This window comes from Zonotrichia albicollis, chromosome 2, assembly GCF_047830755.1.
Source record: "Zonotrichia albicollis isolate bZonAlb1 chromosome 2, bZonAlb1.hap1, whole genome shotgun sequence".
Classification (NCBI taxonomy): domain Eukaryota; kingdom Metazoa; phylum Chordata; class Aves; order Passeriformes; family Passerellidae; genus Zonotrichia; species Zonotrichia albicollis.
In genome coordinates, this window is record NC_133820.1 from 27,419,027 (window position 1) to 27,436,295 (window position 17,269).

Sequence of the window (17,269 nt, forward strand, 5' to 3'; positions counted from 1 at the left end):
AAGAAATTTTATTAACTTAAGGCACAAAAATACCTTAAGAAGCCTAACAACTTGGGATTACGTAGCAAAATACTTCAGTGCAAATGATTGGTGAAAGAGGTTAATTCTTAGATTTTTTATTTATATTGATACTGTGTTTTATGGCATTTCACTTTTTGCTTCAGTGCATTTATATGGGATATATATGACACTGGCACGACACAATATGCAATAAGTAATCCCTTTTTCAGAATTATTGCTGCAATTTGGAGTAAATACTGGTCATTCCAAAACTAGTTTGTCAGTTTTAAGGCCATTAAAAATATAGACTGAGAAGGATCTGTTACACTGTTGGTATTTCACAGTTAAGTTGTTTTTGTAGATGCAATGGAATCATACAAACCTGAAGTACTTTTCAATATTTAAGGAAAGGTTTTCTTTTAATAGCTAAATTAGTGTCAAAACAATTCACTTTCCATTGAGGTGTCATCAAGTACCAAGCAATCTGATGGAATTGTGTAAAAGCAGAAGTGGAGGTGAACAATAAACCAACCTCAATACACATCAGTATTTTACCAAAGTAAGCAGCAGCTTATTTATCACAATGGAGGTAGGATTATAGAATATATAAATAAGGTGCAAACTCCTAGTTATAAGGAAAATATATGAAATTACATAGTGCTTCTCTGAGGTAATTAACTGTGAAAAATAGATTTCTTAAGTGTTCTTCAATAAAAAACCCCCTCCTCATTGTCCTATTTCTTACAATAGTTATATTCAAAATAACATTTTCCTAATGTGAATTTTACAGCATTTCCAAGTTTGATGAACGATGTTGTTTTCTTTATGTCCATGATAACTATGATGACTTTCAAATCTACTTTTCTACAGAAAACCAGTGTAGTAGGTGAGTTCAGTTTGTGTGAATGTTGCATGCCTTATCTATATCCTAAATAAAATTGATTTCATAAAGATTGAAAACCAGTATTTTTGCTTGAGAAACAGATTATTTCTTCATTTATTTTTGCTTGATGAAGAAGCAATGTAAGCTCGGTGGTGCTTAAGGTGATTAGAGTACCCATTATACTTCCTGTGTGATTCTGGTTAGTTTATCTACAAATCATTATGTCTGAAAAATGCTTAACCAGTTTAATCTAAATTACAGCTATTGTCTTATTTTTCTTTATCATGGCCATGTCATGTAAGGTGCTACAATTTTTCATGTTCCCTTTTGTGTCTGTTCAGTTTGATTTAAATTAGAGTATCTAAGTGTAATGAGAAATTCTAATTTAAATTGTGTCAGAGATCTGTGTTACCGATTGTATCTGTGGTTAAATGTTTTCTGATGATCTGTTGTCTCTAAAAAGTAAGCAGGCTAACTGAATTTTAGGCCTAAATCTTTAAAGACTAAATTCTGCCTTATGACTGGTAGTTGCAAATACATCTTCTGAATGGTGTAGGAGGGAGTTGTTAATATGCTTAGGTTTTGGAGCATTCACTATTTCTTGCAATAATTACTACTTATGTATTACATGGAATAAACTCAGGTTAAAGGAAATTACTAGCTTTGCAGTGTGCATTGCATAAAAGGCAGGAAACACTAAAATTAATGTTACCTCCTCAACCCTAATTTGCCAGTGCAATTGGTGTCTCATGAAACATGGCAACATTTTTCATGCCATATTCAGTGTGCTGCAGGAGTCCATTCAAGAGATGTCTCTGTTATTTAATAAAAGAGATATAAGAAATGAAATTATTAATATTTTAAAGATATTTAAGTAATTGTTAGCAATTTCTTATAGAATTTGGAAAAAAATGAGTTGCTCAGACAGGGAACTACAGGAAAAAATGATCATGTACTTAGGTATCTCCATCCCAGAGAACTAGAAATTAGTTGAAACTCTGTTCTTCTAGCTACATTACTACTTTTATACTTTTAGCTTTTTGAATGCCTGACAAAAAGCTACAACATCTGATTTTCTGAAATACTGAGTAATCATACTTGCAGCCAAACATGTACTGAAAAAGTATTTGAGTTGAATCTACCAAGATTTTACTAGGCAATTGCAAAAACGAGCAACTATCAAGTTCTGCTACAGCAAACATAATAATTTTATAAATAATGAGGCTTTTCAGTTGTGTTTGATGTTCTTCATAGTTTAAAATGGGATAAATATGGAGAAAGTCAGTAATGAAAGCAAGCTGTGAACATGATAGTCACTTTATTAGCTTGAAAGCAATGCCCATCTTGCAAGAATCTGTTTAATCTGCTTCCAAAAGGGTATTCTTCTTTGATCTTGTGCTTTGTATTTCTTTTTTTAGATTCTGTGGTTTAGTAAAAGAAATTTTGTCTGATGCAGTTGGTAGTACTTTGGAACTAGAAGGAGAAATAGATGGAGACACATTAGAGGTATGTCAAGGATAAAAGATCTGAAAACTCTGAAACTTGTTCTCAGTCTTCCCTGCACTTTCATATCAGTAAAATAGAAAGATAAACATCATTTTAACTCCTTAATTGCATATGCAATTTAAATTCTTTCAAAATTATTTGTACATGAGATTTGCATTCATTTGAAAAGAATGAAGTGGGTCTGTTACTACTGTAAACTGCTTAAATCCTTAATGAAATGTGTTACTGTGTTTGTGTTCTCTTGTAAACAATGTACAGATAAGAATCAACTGTTATCAGCTGGCTCAAGTGGATAAAAAAGACAAAATATTAAATAAATTATTAAAAAAGCCATTACAAAGGTAATTACAAAAACTTTAGTTTTTCTGCCTGGTACTTGATACCATTACTACTCCAAGTAATTTCATTTGACAGGCTTCAGATATTGCAGGTATTATTGCAGATTAATACACTGTGCTTTTTTTCTTATCACTGTAACATCCATGTTAGGAATCCAGTAGCTGTAGGCTTTCTTTCTAATTAGTACAGAGAGGAAAAACGGAAAAACAACCAACTTGGAAAGGGTTATTCACATTTCATATGGATTTTATGTGAATCCAATGTCTTCATAAGAGAAAGTGACTCAGAGCAGATGTCCACATTGAATACATAACCCTGTATTTATTGTTCTTCTTTTTATTTGTTTTGAAATCTGAAAAGCCACCATAGAAGGTAGGTTGTACGTTTTATTTGGACAAGCAAATTTAATCAATCAATTAACGAGCATGGAAACCCTCCTGTGGCTTGTTTGAGCTGGGCATCTTTCTGATTGTGTCTCATTCCAGCAATTCTTAGGCCAACCATTCAGAGCAGCTGTTCATGGTAGTGAGCTTTTGTAGGACTTGAGGCTTCAGGGGATGAAAAAGAAAATATAGAACTCTCTGCTGTACTGCTAAACGTAGTTTCATAAAGTGGGAATGATGAGTTTGGAGTTTGTTTGGCCGCAGAATTCTTTCCTCGGGTGGAAAGGACAAATACACACATCTGTTAAGCCCAGTTTAATACATCCATCTGTGGTCTTGACACAGCTTCAGGGCTCTGCCTTGGTACAGACAGGGTATTAACTATACAGTTAATAACTGCAGTTCTTTATATTACATAATTATGTACTCAGCTAATAGCAGGGCTATCTCCACACAACACAGTCTGTTCAGCTGTGTAACAGTCTCTCAGAGGATGTGAGCTCATCGTGGCTTGAGCCTTTTGAAAACTAAACTGAAAAAATCACTTGACAATGCATAGCAGGAAGCAATCCTGCATGAATGAATGACACACAGAGATGTGACTACAGAAATTAATTTTAAATCTTTGAGCTATATCATCCTGCCTATCTTGAACTTTTCACAGTTGTCACCTTGTACTTATTGTCTTAGCTTATGACAGTGAAACAGAAATCAGGACTTCTGAAGGGGAGAAATAATTAGTTTAGTGTATAAATGAAGAAAGACACTTAATGCCTTTTTGCAGCTTGAGATCTTACATTTAAGAAGTGACAATGAGGAAAATGCAGCTTTATGTGGTCTTGATAGGTTCCACTAATAAAGAGAAAACAGTTCTTACTGTTAATAAAACAGTTGTTTATATTTGGGGAAGAGGAAGAAATAGCCTCCTGCAAAGTCTGGGGAAGAAAATCTGATTTCAGTCAAAATCCTCAAGAGCATGTTGTTGCAAGGGGTTGTATATTTTATGTATAAACTGCAGTCTAATTTTACAGCTAGCAAGTATTTTGAAGGAGTGTGAATGTTGCAGTTCCTTAAGCCCTGGGTATTCACTTCCATATATTGATAAGAAGTTGCTATCACTTTAAGAATACCTGCTGTGCCCCAGTTGGATAATCTAAAGAACACTCTGCCTTACAGAAGGTCAGATATGAACACTTGTTTACTTGTACTTACTGGTTGGATTTCACAGCAGTGGATCACTTATTCAGATTTTTGGCAACCAACAGTGGTTAATTCAATATTTGTAGATGTTGGGATGAGAAGAGGCAAATGTAAAGTGACATCAAGTATATACAAGTCTATTAAACTGTCTACTAACACTGAACTCTAAATACCAACAATTTTCGTCTATCATGGGACCCAGCCTGGAGAACATAGATTTCCCCACAGGAATTAAAGGGTTGGCTTAGGACCAGTGTGTTGCAGATGGGGTTGCTGTCAATCCTAAATTCTGCAATGTGACTGCTGTCTTTTTTTTTGCACAGTTTTATGTCATATGATAGCTGTGAAAGCTGGATGTGCTCCTACCAAAGAACCTGGCAAGTTTTGCATATGGCGTTTTGGGTCAGTTATGCCTATCGTGTAACGAGATTATGTTGTGAACTGTGAAGTGCTGAAATGTGGTAAATGGAGCTGTGCTAAAGCTGTGCTTGCTCCAGTTTAGTTCCACTGAGCAGAATATGCTGTTAGGATAAGTGACAGACAGGTTTCCTTTAGCACATTCCATACAGCAGCATGAAACTTGCCATCTTTGCCGAGGTGAAGAGGGGGAGTGTGGATACTGCAGCAGCAGAGCTGCCATGTGAACTGGGAAGGCACATCAGAGGAATTCTCCAAGGCTGCATTCTGTCAGAGAGTTACATTGGACAATGCAGAAAAAGTGGTCATTGGCAGAAAAGTCCATAGTTATAGCCATTGTAAAGGCCACATGAGGCCACAGTTTTCCCATATGGAATATCCTCTTGGATGTGGGAAGATACTAGGGGAGATCTGAGTACTCCTGACAATATCTGAGACTATGAAGTTGTCTAGTTCCTTTCATCTTTTATCAGTTCCCTGATTTGAATCATGGATGTGCTGTTCAACCCAACTTCCATAACAAATTTGGTTTTATATAGTGTCTGAGGTACACTTCCATTAAACATCATTCACTCCTTTAGAGTAGGTGGGTTCTGTCACAAGGTCACTATATGAGGTGGTGTAAATTAGTGTAACTTTGCTGAAGTCAGTGAACCAGCATTGAGTTGTTCAGCTGGAAGTATGACCAAGCACGTTTCAGCAGCAGTGGAAACCACCATTATATTTAATAATTTGTTGACAAGATGGACATTTTTTCTGCCCTTTGGAAAAATCTCATTGTGAGAGGGGATGTCCTGGGGTGACCATATGGTCCAGTTACTTTTATCTATTCATTAAACCACTGGGTTTCAAAATTGTAGGTTATGTTCCATATGTTTAATAATCCAGATGTTCTGAAGGCTCTGTCAGCAGTTCTTAGAGACAATACACAAATGGCTCCTTTTGACAGCAATGTTTCATTGAATTTGGTTTACTGGTATGTTCCCTGTTTGGATGAATGCATCTTTCTCAAAGCTGGTTAAGGAAGTTTGTATTACAAAGCAAGTAAGATGGAGATTTTACAAGTTGTGTAAAGCACAGGGCTGGTGGGTAACCTGCTGTCCTCCAGCTGCCCTGCAGCAACACCTTTGTGCTGGGCTAAACTGGCATTAAGGCTCTCTGTAATGTCAAATGTTAGTGATAACAATTTCTGTGCTGCTTTGTTTATCTTTTCTGCTTGCAGTATGAATATGATTATGATGAGAATGGTGAAAGGGTAGTTCTAGGGAAAGGCACTTATGGAATAGTTTATGCTGGAAGAGACCTTAGCAACCAGGTCCGAATAGCCATCAAAGAAATACCTGAGAGAGACAGCAGGTAAGACCTAGTTCATTGTTACGTACACACTGTGAACAAAAATGCAGTTGTTTTTTGAAAATTTGGCTCTTCTTGTCATGTATTTCTGTGTGGTTAGTTTATAAAATTCCAGTATACTGAAATTCAATTACTATTACTCCTGCTATCCAAAAGTACCTTTTTGAGAATAAAGATTTTGTATTTTTAGGGAAAATATATGATACATATCATGAATATGACAGTTTAATAATCTGTATGTATATCTTACATTCCAGGAGACACTGGTTTTAGGTTGCAGTTGTATCTCACTTGTATCCTTTTTGAGGAGGATGAAAATCATGAGAGGAGCTCTGGAGTCAAAGACAGTGCTATGTATTGATACAGAAAACACACAAATCAATTCTTGGAGGGCATGTTTCTCCACCAGAGTTCCTCTGAGCTCTTGTCTCTGTACTTTTTTGGAATAGGCAGTGAATGATGCTGCATTTTAAGGTTGTGGACAAGATGTTTGATGAGAATTGGAGTGATATCTAAAATGCATTCTGTTGTCAAACTAGCATTTAAGCATGGCCTCGAACCTTTTGCTGCATGATGAAATAATCCTTGGTTCTTTTCTTTTTTTTAATAGGTATTCTCAACCTCTTCATGAAGAGATAGCACTGCACAAATATTTAAAGCATCGCAACATTGTCCAGTATCTTGGATCTGTTTCAGAAAATGGGTACATTAAGATTTTTATGGAGCAGGTGCCAGGAGGTTTGTATCATGCTGAGTTTGGTCTGCCAAAGGAAAAGCATTTGGGACTCCAAACTGACTGAATGTCAATAGATAAGCACTTAATGTGTTTGTGCACTCTGTATGGCTTTTCTGTTGGGACATTAACTGTATAAGTCCTTTTTCTCATAGAAAGTGTAAATTTGAAGAGTACAGGTCCCAGTACCCTCTCCCCTTTCTATAATAATTCTAAACCTAGAGAAAAGTCATTAAAAGTATTTGGTTTCAAATACTCATGTGTTACAAAATAGTGGAGTTAGAGCTGTATAGTCCATTGAGCTCAAGTGTCTGAATGATGACTGGAGCTTTCAGTGTAAGTTTCTTTTTGAGCAGTAGTGCTGATAGACCAATTAAGTACTGTTTTTTAGCTGCTGTGTAGAAAGGACTGCTATTCCCTAGGTAGATTAGAGATTAAAGTGAGATGTGTTCCTTGCTCATAATTTCCAGTTTCACTCCTCCAGCTTTCTCTGCTGGAGGAAGATGATGTGAAATCTCTTTGTAACCTCTGTACCTTGTTTCCATCTCCATTTTGCCGTTTACTCTTCAGAGTCAAGGGTGTATCAGAATGAGTGTTAGGATTTGCATTATTTTAACTTGCAAAGTGAAAACAGAAATAAGAAAAATGGGGGGAAAAGTTCAGATTTTCTAAGAAAGGTCCAGACAAACATTCAAAGTGTAATTAAATGCATCCAGGACATTAAGGGATGTAGGGAAATTATTTCATTTTTTGAATCTTTGTGACCTTCTCACCTGACAGCTGAGACACTTTGACCTGCATCACTCATGCAGATGTGATGAAATTATACCAACACTTCCACTTGTTTTCCCACACTTGTTCACAGTGTCAGCTGGTGTTGTTTCCTGTTCATGTATGCACAGTAAAGTGTGCTGTGATTAGTTGCTAATAGCAAGATATTACTGAACCAATTTAGATATTTTAAACTCTGTAGCCAGTCTTAAAAAGAAAACAGCTGTTCAGATTATATGAGATTCTTTACTTTAGAAACTTTACTTTAGAAAGCTGTCTGTTCCTTTAGCTGAATTTTCCTGGCCTTAAGTAGACCTACTCTACTTAGCTTATTTTGTGCTGAATAAGTAAAACTGTTCTTTTTTTGCCCCATGATTTAAATATTTGTGTTCTTTAAAGATTAGGTTTTTTTAGAATTGGGGATGTGTAGATGGCCCATTTCCTACTCTGAACATACATTCAGGGTTTTTTTTCAGGAGCTTTCTTTCCTGTCTCTGAATATTGCCAGAGGTTGATGCCATATTTGTAAAGAGAAGGCTCTTTCTGATACAGATTCTACCCTCCCTGCCTCAAGAAAATCAGCTTGTCTTTGCCCATACCTGTGGTTTATGAAGTACAATGTACAACATGGTAGAGTGTTTCCTTTAGTCCTTGTTTCATTATGGGCTACATGGCTGCTAGTTGTAGTCTCAGTAGTTGTTACAGTGAAGTGAGGGGGATGGATCCAGCTCTGTCAGAACATTTATTCTTGTTGTGGGAGTAGAACCTGACCTGGCAAATAAGAAATAATCAATCCAGTGCAGCAGCAAATTATTTGCTATGAGTGATCTATCAAGAATTTGGTTTAATCACGGGTACTGCTTTTCCTTTATATTAGGGTGTTGAGCAAAGGCTTTATCCAGACTTACATGTTTCATGTTAATTTGGGGCATTTGCTATCTTGATACACTTTTGTTCTTAAACTCCTGTAGGCAGCCTCTCAGCTCTCTTAAGATCTAAGTGGGGCCCAATGAAAGAACCTACAATTAAATTTTACACTAAGCAGATTCTGGAAGGCCTCAAGTATCTCCATGAGAACCAGATTGTACACAGAGATATAAAGGTAATGTTTCCTTTTGTGTGTCTTGTTTGATTTGCTTTTTATTTTTACTTCAGTTGGTTTTGCTTTAATCTGAAGTAGATTTTTACTAGGATTTCATGGAAGCTGAAAACAAAAGGAAAGCATAAATCTTCTCCTGGTGCTCCTAGAATATTGCTTTGTAGAAAGATGTATTACAAAGCTAAGTGCAAACTTGAAGGAGTATTGAGATTGAGAATCTGTATTTTTCTGCCTCCCCCTCCCTGTTTGCTGCCTCCCTCTCTCTTCCTCTACCCTCACCCCCTTCCCTCCTTCCCTCTCCTACCCAAACCACAGGGGGACAATGTTCTGGTGAACACCTACAGTGGCGTGGTTAAGATATCAGATTTTGGTACTTCCAAACGGCTGGCAGGAATCAATCCATGCACTGAAACCTTTACAGGTAAGATTAATCCAGCAGAGTGTTTAAGGGTTTTCATGACAGGTTTAGCATTCAAGCCAAGAGGCTCTTTGGCTTAGTGATGAAAACACTCTTGGGTGTCTGTTTGCAGGGCAGAGTAAATGGGAGTGTGGTCACCATAAACATAGGCTTGATAGCTTTCTTGACATTTTTTTAAATTTAACTCTCTTCCATTTTACTTTCTGGGGGTAAAAGTTTTTCTTCAAAGTGTTCCTTAAGTAGCAATTGATTGTTGCAATTAGATCTTGAAACACTTGAATTTAGCAATTTTTTCATTTAACAATCTTGGTATTAGTAACTTATACTTGCACACTTTCTAAATGTATGTTTAGAAGTGCAGAAAACCAAACTCAAAATTATGAACCATTTCAGTTTTGAGGTATTAATTATATAACCCAACCAACTGGCTAACTACAATAGAGAATGGTTTACAGGAAAATTTTGGGCTGATGTGTTACAGCTTTCAATACAACAAGGTTTTAAAGACTTGTAATATTCAGGGAAAACAAAAATTGCTGAGCAAAAGGGGAAACTCCACATTAAAAAATGAATATGTGGTCACATAGTTTCTGTGATCAGTGGATGTGGGTAACATGGTGGTTTTGCTTGTTTTATGGCCTTATGCAAAGGCTGATAGCACAAGCCTCTTACTTGCCTGCAGTTTAAGTAAATGGTACACAGACAAAGCCACTAGTCATGGATGGCTTCAGAGTGGAAGACAAGAGATAACAAACTTCACTTTAAGTGAAAATCAAGACTTCCTTTACCTCTCTGGTTGTGTGTCTGCAGCTCCTCCAGCTTTCTTACAAAGGAAGCCATGCAAATAAAATTAAGGTTCTGAAGGAACTTACCTTTCTCAGTTATTTTTACTCATCGTCTCATTATCACTTGTTATCATTCTCTTTGCCTGTGTTTTACATGCTCCTCAGTGAATTTTTTAGCAACTGATTGTCAGTAGGGATGATATATGGAGAAGTGATATCTTAAGAAAAGTCACCATATTGTAATAAAAGGAGGTGACTCTTTCCTTGTGCCCTTCTTTCTTCTCTTGCAAATTTTCAGCCCTGTTTGTGCCTTTGGGATGTAATTTGCCATGTGAATAAATACTTCAAGTTATCATTTTGGATTTAAATCAGTAAGCAAGTAGCTATATCCCAGAGGACCTTAAAAGGTTTTTAGAAATTTGGTTTTGTTCTGTAATGCAGTACATAAACCCTTGGTTTTAGGCATTATGTAATAAAATCACATGGTTTGAAGATCAAGACTTCTGGTGGTTTAAACATGACATCCCTCCATTCAAGACACACAGCCTGAGGGCAAAGCTGTGGCTTGAACTTTCATTCTGCAGCAGTCACATTCAATGAGCATATGATTCCCTTGTACCTTCACCATATGTCCACTACTTGATAGTTCACAGCTCTGTGGCAGTATAGTTTTATTGCATTTTGAGGAAGAAAAATAATTTCATTTACAGATGTCATAACAGAGCTGGTAGAAATTTTAAGATTATGGTTTTTTCTTTAAATTTCTTAAAGGTGGAGAAAGAGCTGTAGTGTTCAAAACAGTCTGAGCTTAAAGAGCTTTCTGCTGCTAGTGGTGTGGGCTCTTCCACAGACCTCATTAGCTGTGTTAGTGAATGGTTCAAAAACAGTGATACCAAATTGACCATATTTTATTTAATTTTTTACTGTACTGTTCTTTTTCAGCATTATTACTAGTACACTCAGGTTGTCTACAGGCAGGATCTTATTTTGTCAATCTGTATAACTTTAGAAATTCTAACCAGCTGGTTTGTTGGGTTGAATTTTTGTTTGTTTTTTGGTTGGTTTTGCTAACCTTGGATGTCCAAAATTCCAAGCACATCCAAGGCATCCTGGAATTCTAGACTAACTATGATGAGTTGCCTTAGTTATTGCCCTGTATTTGCAAACTAGCTTTTCTTCAAACTAACCATTTGAAATTCCCTGTCACTAGTGTTCTCATTATTGGGGTAAAATATGAAGAATTATTCTCATGAAGACTATTTGTCACTTCTCAGATTTTGCCATCTCTTACATGCATAATCTTTAAAAGTTGGTGTCTGCAAAAATTTCATATAATTTTATTTTCTGGGGAAGCTATTGGATTATGTGGTGTATAGACTTTCAGCATTTGAAACCTTGTGTTAGAAAGGAGGGGCAAAAAGATAGTTTTAAAAAAAGATGCTATAAAATAAGTTTTTGTTTAGTTTTCAGTGCTGATATGGGAGATAAGGTATTTGGCTATACAGGTTGCATTTCACAACTTTTGGCTTGTTGAGTGTTGTGTTAATCCTCCTTAATAAGAATGAAGAATGTACACTTGGCTTCTCTTTTTGTCCTGACCAGGAACCTTGCAGTACATGGCTCCAGAAATCATCGATAAGGGACCACGAGGATATGGTGCTCCAGCTGACATCTGGTCCCTGGGCTGTACCATTATTGAGATGGCAACAGGCAAACCTCCTTTTCATGAACTAGGGGAGCCCCAAGCTGCAATGTTTAAAGTAAATACAGCTTTTTTGCTTTAGAGTTGATGAATTGTCAATTATAGCTTAATTTCATAATATTAATTGGTAATAACATTGTCTTACGTGGGTTGTTTTGCACAAAGCCATAGTCTGACCTGTGTTTTTAACTCTTGCTGAGAGATCCTCCCCTTCTCTAAGCTGAATTGCTCTAGGGGGTGATCAGTTATTTTTGTGCTGGAAATAGGTCATGACTCAGAGCAGCAATCTGAAAAATGAGTGAAGGCTTATGAAAACTAATATCCCCTGTGTTACTTTTTTCAGCTACTGCTCTTGGTTTATGATTTCCTTCTTGTAACCAGTCTCCACAGTAATGACAAACAAGTTATTTCTGCTCCTTTAAGTAATTTTTGTAAGCCTCCTTCCCAAAGGAAAATGTTTTAGAGGCCCAGTCTCTGCAACAGGGATGCAGGAAGATGTGGTGGAAAAGGGCAGGGGATTAGCTCTGCAGCATGTATTAAAGGAGTAAAATACTCTGCATTTTCCATTCCAAGTCCTTCTGGTCATAGCTTCCTCCCCAGTAAGCTGTTGTCTCTATTACATTGTTTCTCTTAGTGTATCTGTTTTCAAATGCAAAAATTAACACGTGAGAATCCTTCAGATAGTTTTGACAATAAAAGTTTTAAAGAAGTTACTTGTTATACCTCTGTAACTAACAGGAATGTAACAACTATGATGTTTCAAATAAGTAGACTGAAAATTTTTGGTTCTTCCATTGGCTTGCAGTAGACCTTTAGTAAAGCACTAAAGTTTGCAGTTATGCTTGAGAATTCTCATTCTTATAGTGGGGAAAATAACTTAGCAAACTGCTTTAAATTACCAGTGCTGTAATTTTTTCATGTATCTTGTTGGAAGCCACTGTATCATCATTAATGCAACCATGGTGGCAAAATCAAGTCTTTATCAATAGGTACAGAGATCTGGGCTGCAGTTCAGCATAACATGTAATGTCATACATCATACTAGGCCTCTGAGTTGTCCCATGAACCACTGCTAAAAGGAAAAAAAAGGATGATTATGAGTTTTGATACACTTATTTTAGTGGTATAATAGGTCACCTTGGAGCTGTCAGCTTGTGGCATACCTCAAAAGAATCTGCCTGGGTGAACATGGTTTGGCTCACTAAAGCTTTCCTGAGGGAGCCATGGAAAGAGACTTTTCCACATCACTGTAAATGTCAGATACAATTCTGTTGGCAGATGCCTTTTAACCTTATGTACCTGGCATGTAGTTGTGACTGCTGAATGAGTTACACATCTTATTTTCAGCACTGTTTAATGGAAGTTTTTAGCATTCTTATTGCAGACTGCATTAATGTACCACAGGCAGGCATTTGGTTTTGTTTCCTGTTTCTTGCCTCTGCTGGGACCTGTTTGAAATTGTGTCTTGCTAGGCACCTTAGGTTACAAACCATGTTTTCTTTTTCTGTGTAATGAAAGTAAGCAAGCTGGAAGCTGAATTTGAAACAGGCTGGCTGGGCAAACATGTAAAAAGAAGTCTGGAAAACTTGGAATATTGAACTTTTGAGGTGCCCACCTCCACACATGAATGCTCTGTTGTGCTTAGGGCAGGTGAGGAGAGGGAAGGTTTAAATCTCCCTGTGCAGTCACTTTAGAAATTGCAAATGACCAAAGAGTTGGGCAGAGTAGAGAAAAGGGGCTACAGTAAACCAAGAACTGGATAGGTCCTGGCTGAGTGCGCATTTTGTGGTATTTATTCTATGAGCACAGAACGTGTGCATTTGTGTCTATGTGAAAGAAGTGCAAACAAATGGCATTCAGTGGAGACCAAGTACACTAGTGTTGCCATAGAATTTGCAGGTGGTTGTGACAAAACTTAGTCCCCTTGAGCAACAGAGATTAAGACAAGATCAGAGACAAGCTTTCAAACTTCCTGACCTGGCCCTGGTTTAAAATTTTCCTAGATTTTTTTCTTGTTGCATAAGAGTAAAACTTGGCACCAGAGTGCTGCCAGTTTGTGGCACTGAGCCTTGAATGTGCTCAGGTCATGGTTTGGAAGGCCCTAAAGCCCTATTAGCATTTTATTACTGCACTGTCATTCAAACAGAAGCAGCACTGCTCAGCATTTTTTCCTTCAGTTTGTGTTCAAGCTGAACCAGTATTGTGAGCACTTAATAGTGCCACAGTTAATGCAGTTCTTTAATGAGATTATTTGAAAGCAGATGGCACTTCACTGCTGGGCTGCTGTCTCCCTTGTGGACACTACCTTTGTGCTTGTTCTCCAGGATGTGTTTTGTGTAAAGATGCTGAGACTACAAACCATAAACTCTCCAGACATGTGCATACAGTGCACACAGGTTGTACAGTTCTGGCTTCCAAACAGTTCTGCCAGATTGACATTAGAGAATAAGAAGGCAGCTGGAAAAATCACTGGGGAGCAACCTGTAGAAGGACATTTTTCATTACTTGAAGACAGAGTCTTAAAAGAGACTCATTAAAGTAATGACTTAAAATAAGAGTAATTACTTAAAAATGGATTAACAAGGATCTTGTTAAAGCTTTTGACATCATGTGAATTTTAATTAAATAACACTGAAAGACTTGAGAAGACATCTGGCCTGAGAGGGGGGATAGTGACAAGGTCTGGCAAGGTCAGTGTGTGTATTTGAGCAAGGAAGTTTGTCAGTAGCAGGAGCAGAAAGGGTGTAGCTCCAGGCTGTTGGTGATAGAGGAGGAAATTATGGGCAAGAATATGCTGGAGGAGTCAGCAGGAGAGACACAGGAGAGACTCAGCTGTGAGCAGGGGTGATGGGAAACATGTGCAATAGCTGGAGGGGTTTGTGGCTGATCAGAGGAGGAGTACTTGAAGCACTTGGTGTCAATAATGCCCAGATACCAAGGCTGCCTGAAAGCAGATGATTAGATACATCCATACCTTGACATTTATGTAATATCACATGGATATTTACACCATGTTTGCCATGAAATAAAACAGGATTTGAACCTTGTTGTCACTTCACTGCTTTACATGGGACCTGGATGACTCCTTTTCTACAAGAGTCAGGAGAAGTGTGAGCAACTGTATTATAAGAGCTTTGGCCCATGATCTCCTTGAAGTTGTTTCATAAAAATAATTAGTATTCGTGTTTTACTTGCAGGTTGGGATGTTCAAGATTCATCCTGAAATTCCAGAATCAGTGTCTGCTGAAACAAAGGCCTTTATTTTGCTCTGTTTTGAACCTGATCCTAGTAAACGTGTTACAGCATCTGATTTGCTCAGAGAATCTTTCCTGAAGCAAGTGAACAAGGGCAAGAAAAGCAAAATTGCATTCAAGCCTTCAGGTAAAAAATTATCAGCCAAATCCAAGTCAACATCATCATTAAGTGTTATATAAAAGATTGGAATCATTAAGAACTTTCTTTTGCAAAGGACATTTATTGTGCCAGGAAACAGCAGGAACTCGGCTATTAAAAATGTCCGTGATTTTTGATTATACATATTTAAATTTAATAATTCCCAGAAAATGAAGTGCCTTGCTTATTTTGTATTTTGCTTGCTGAAACCTCCCAAGGTCATTTTTCCTCTCCTCAGAAATAAATGCCTCATTTGTAGTAAATTAAAATTAGAAGAGTGACATTTGACAAAGACTTTCCAAAGCAGTTCTGCATTTTAGATTTGCAAATATATACACTTCAGAGGTCTGAGTTTCATAGAGTTTGACACCTGAAAATGTGGGTCTATTAGGTGTTGTGTTTGGGTCAGCATTTCAAACTTGATACATAACATTGAAATTTGGCGTAAAGGTGCTAAAGTAGCTGTCTAATAGGTTGTTTTGTTTTATCTGCATAGTGTGTTTCTTTTTCCCTCACCCCCAAATATATTAGCCACTTGCTCAGTGATAAGATAAGGGACCTTAATATAGACCTGCCAAATAAATCAAGGAACTGCCTGTTTCAAAACAGGGGAAGGCACTGGTCTTTCTTTCTGCACACACACTCCCAATGCAAATTGAAGTTCTTCCTATTTTTCAGCCCTTTCTCTTGGGACAGCAGCTCTCAATTTTCTGTCCTACTGAGATGCCTTGCACCAGGTTTCATGAGGTGACATACAGTGTTTCATTTCTGTGACTGTTTAACAGACATCAGTTCAGCCATCTGAACATCACTCATGTGCCATGCAGTATGTCAGAGCTTTCTGAACAACTTTCAACTTCTAGCTCTCATCCTTCCCTCACCTCCAAGAATTTGTAGTGACAAGCATCAAAAACTTTTGTCATATTTTAGCTCCATGGGTATGTTTGCCTTGGGTTGAGAGAACTTCTTTACCTTTCCTGCCATACAGCTGCAAACTGGCAATCAGGATTACAGTAAACTCTCAACATCTGGTTGGTTTGGTCTCATCATTGGTTTGTTTTTTTTGTTTTGTTTTATTTTTAATTTTTTCTTATTTTTAAGATGAATTGGAAAGGGAGAAGAGACTTCCTTCAAGCCAGTGCTGAGAGGGAGAGTCCTTGCTAAGGGCGGGGGCACATGTGAGTGAGGCAGATAGCTCAGGTATGGAGAGGGCAATTTGGTGCCCATTAAAGGTGAGGAAGACACGTAGTAGAGTGGTCTCTGCTTAGAGAGACAAGGCTGTGGTGGAGCAGCAGATGAACTTCTTGGTTCAGTTCAGGCTCTTCAAACTGCTGATGTCCATTGGAGCCACTTTGTGCAGCCAGCACCAAAGGGGATTGTGTGTATGTGTGAGAGAGGATAACAAAATAGCATTTCCTGTGAGTATCTGTGCTGTCTTTGGGTTTAGCAATTAACTTGTTAAAACCTTTTATTGCTTGTTCATGCAATGATTTTGAAATGTGTTACTGCTTTTTATCAACAAGGTTACTTGTCCCTCAGCCATTTTGCAAAATGAGGTCCTGAAGTCGGTGAAGATGATCACAGCTGTTGAAAGCATGTTGCCCTTTTTGGCCTAGTTCTGTCACCCATTTTACCATGTCTGTTCCCAGATTATACTCGGAACACATCCCTGCCCCTGCCCATCCATGGGGAGCAGGCTGGCAGTAGCAGCAGTGAGCATGGCTCTGTTTCACCAGACTCTGATGTACAGCACGAGGTGTTTTTCGAAAGGCCAAAGAGATCCATTTCAGAGATTCAGACAAAGCATCCCATTTCTCATTTACTAAGGTAAAATATTTGCTTCTCACTTGACACCCATGAGGGATTCTGTGGGTGTAATTCATATTTTAATTTTATTTTTAATTTAATTTAATTTAATTTAATTTAATTTTAAAAATCAAATTGCTTGATGGCAATTTTTTCACATAATGGTTAGGTAAACACATGTGTTAATCAGGAAGTTGCATAGACAGATTACCAGTTAATGTAAACATTGTCTATATTTAATAATGAACAATCATTCCTCTCCTTTAAGGTTTCCATGTACTTTTACACTTTTCTTCCTCCTGTGAGTAAATGTCAGTGGTCTTATTGATTGAGTTGATATGGATTTAGGAGTTAAGTGAGGATTTGACCCTTCCATGTACTCATGACAAAATGGGAAGCAGAAATACAGTTTTGCTCCTCCAAAAGTACAAAGCAATACTTCCAAATGAGTATGTTACAGTATGGGTCCAGAAAAAATATT

At 37.4% G+C, this 17,269-nt stretch overlaps 1 protein-coding gene across 2 annotated transcripts in view; it reads left to right on the forward strand.

Annotated features, from left to right (window-relative positions):
- MAP3K15 (mitogen-activated protein kinase kinase kinase 15) overlaps positions 1–17,269 on the forward strand; it is an 80,385-nt gene that overhangs the window by 56,167 nt on the left and 6,949 nt on the right. For both annotated transcript variants that reach the window (XM_074534641.1, XM_005484406.4), the window contains 9 exons: positions 791–886; positions 2,302–2,389; positions 5,951–6,084; positions 6,692–6,819; positions 8,557–8,687; positions 9,000–9,105; positions 11,490–11,647; positions 14,787–14,970; positions 16,632–16,809. In XM_074534641.1, coding sequence (XP_074390742.1) covers positions 791–886; positions 2,302–2,389; positions 5,951–6,084; positions 6,692–6,819; positions 8,557–8,687; positions 9,000–9,105; positions 11,490–11,647; positions 14,787–14,970; positions 16,632–16,809 — 1,203 coding nt within the window. The remainder of the gene's footprint in view (positions 1–790; positions 887–2,301; positions 2,390–5,950; positions 6,085–6,691; positions 6,820–8,556; positions 8,688–8,999; positions 9,106–11,489; positions 11,648–14,786; positions 14,971–16,631; positions 16,810–17,269) is intronic.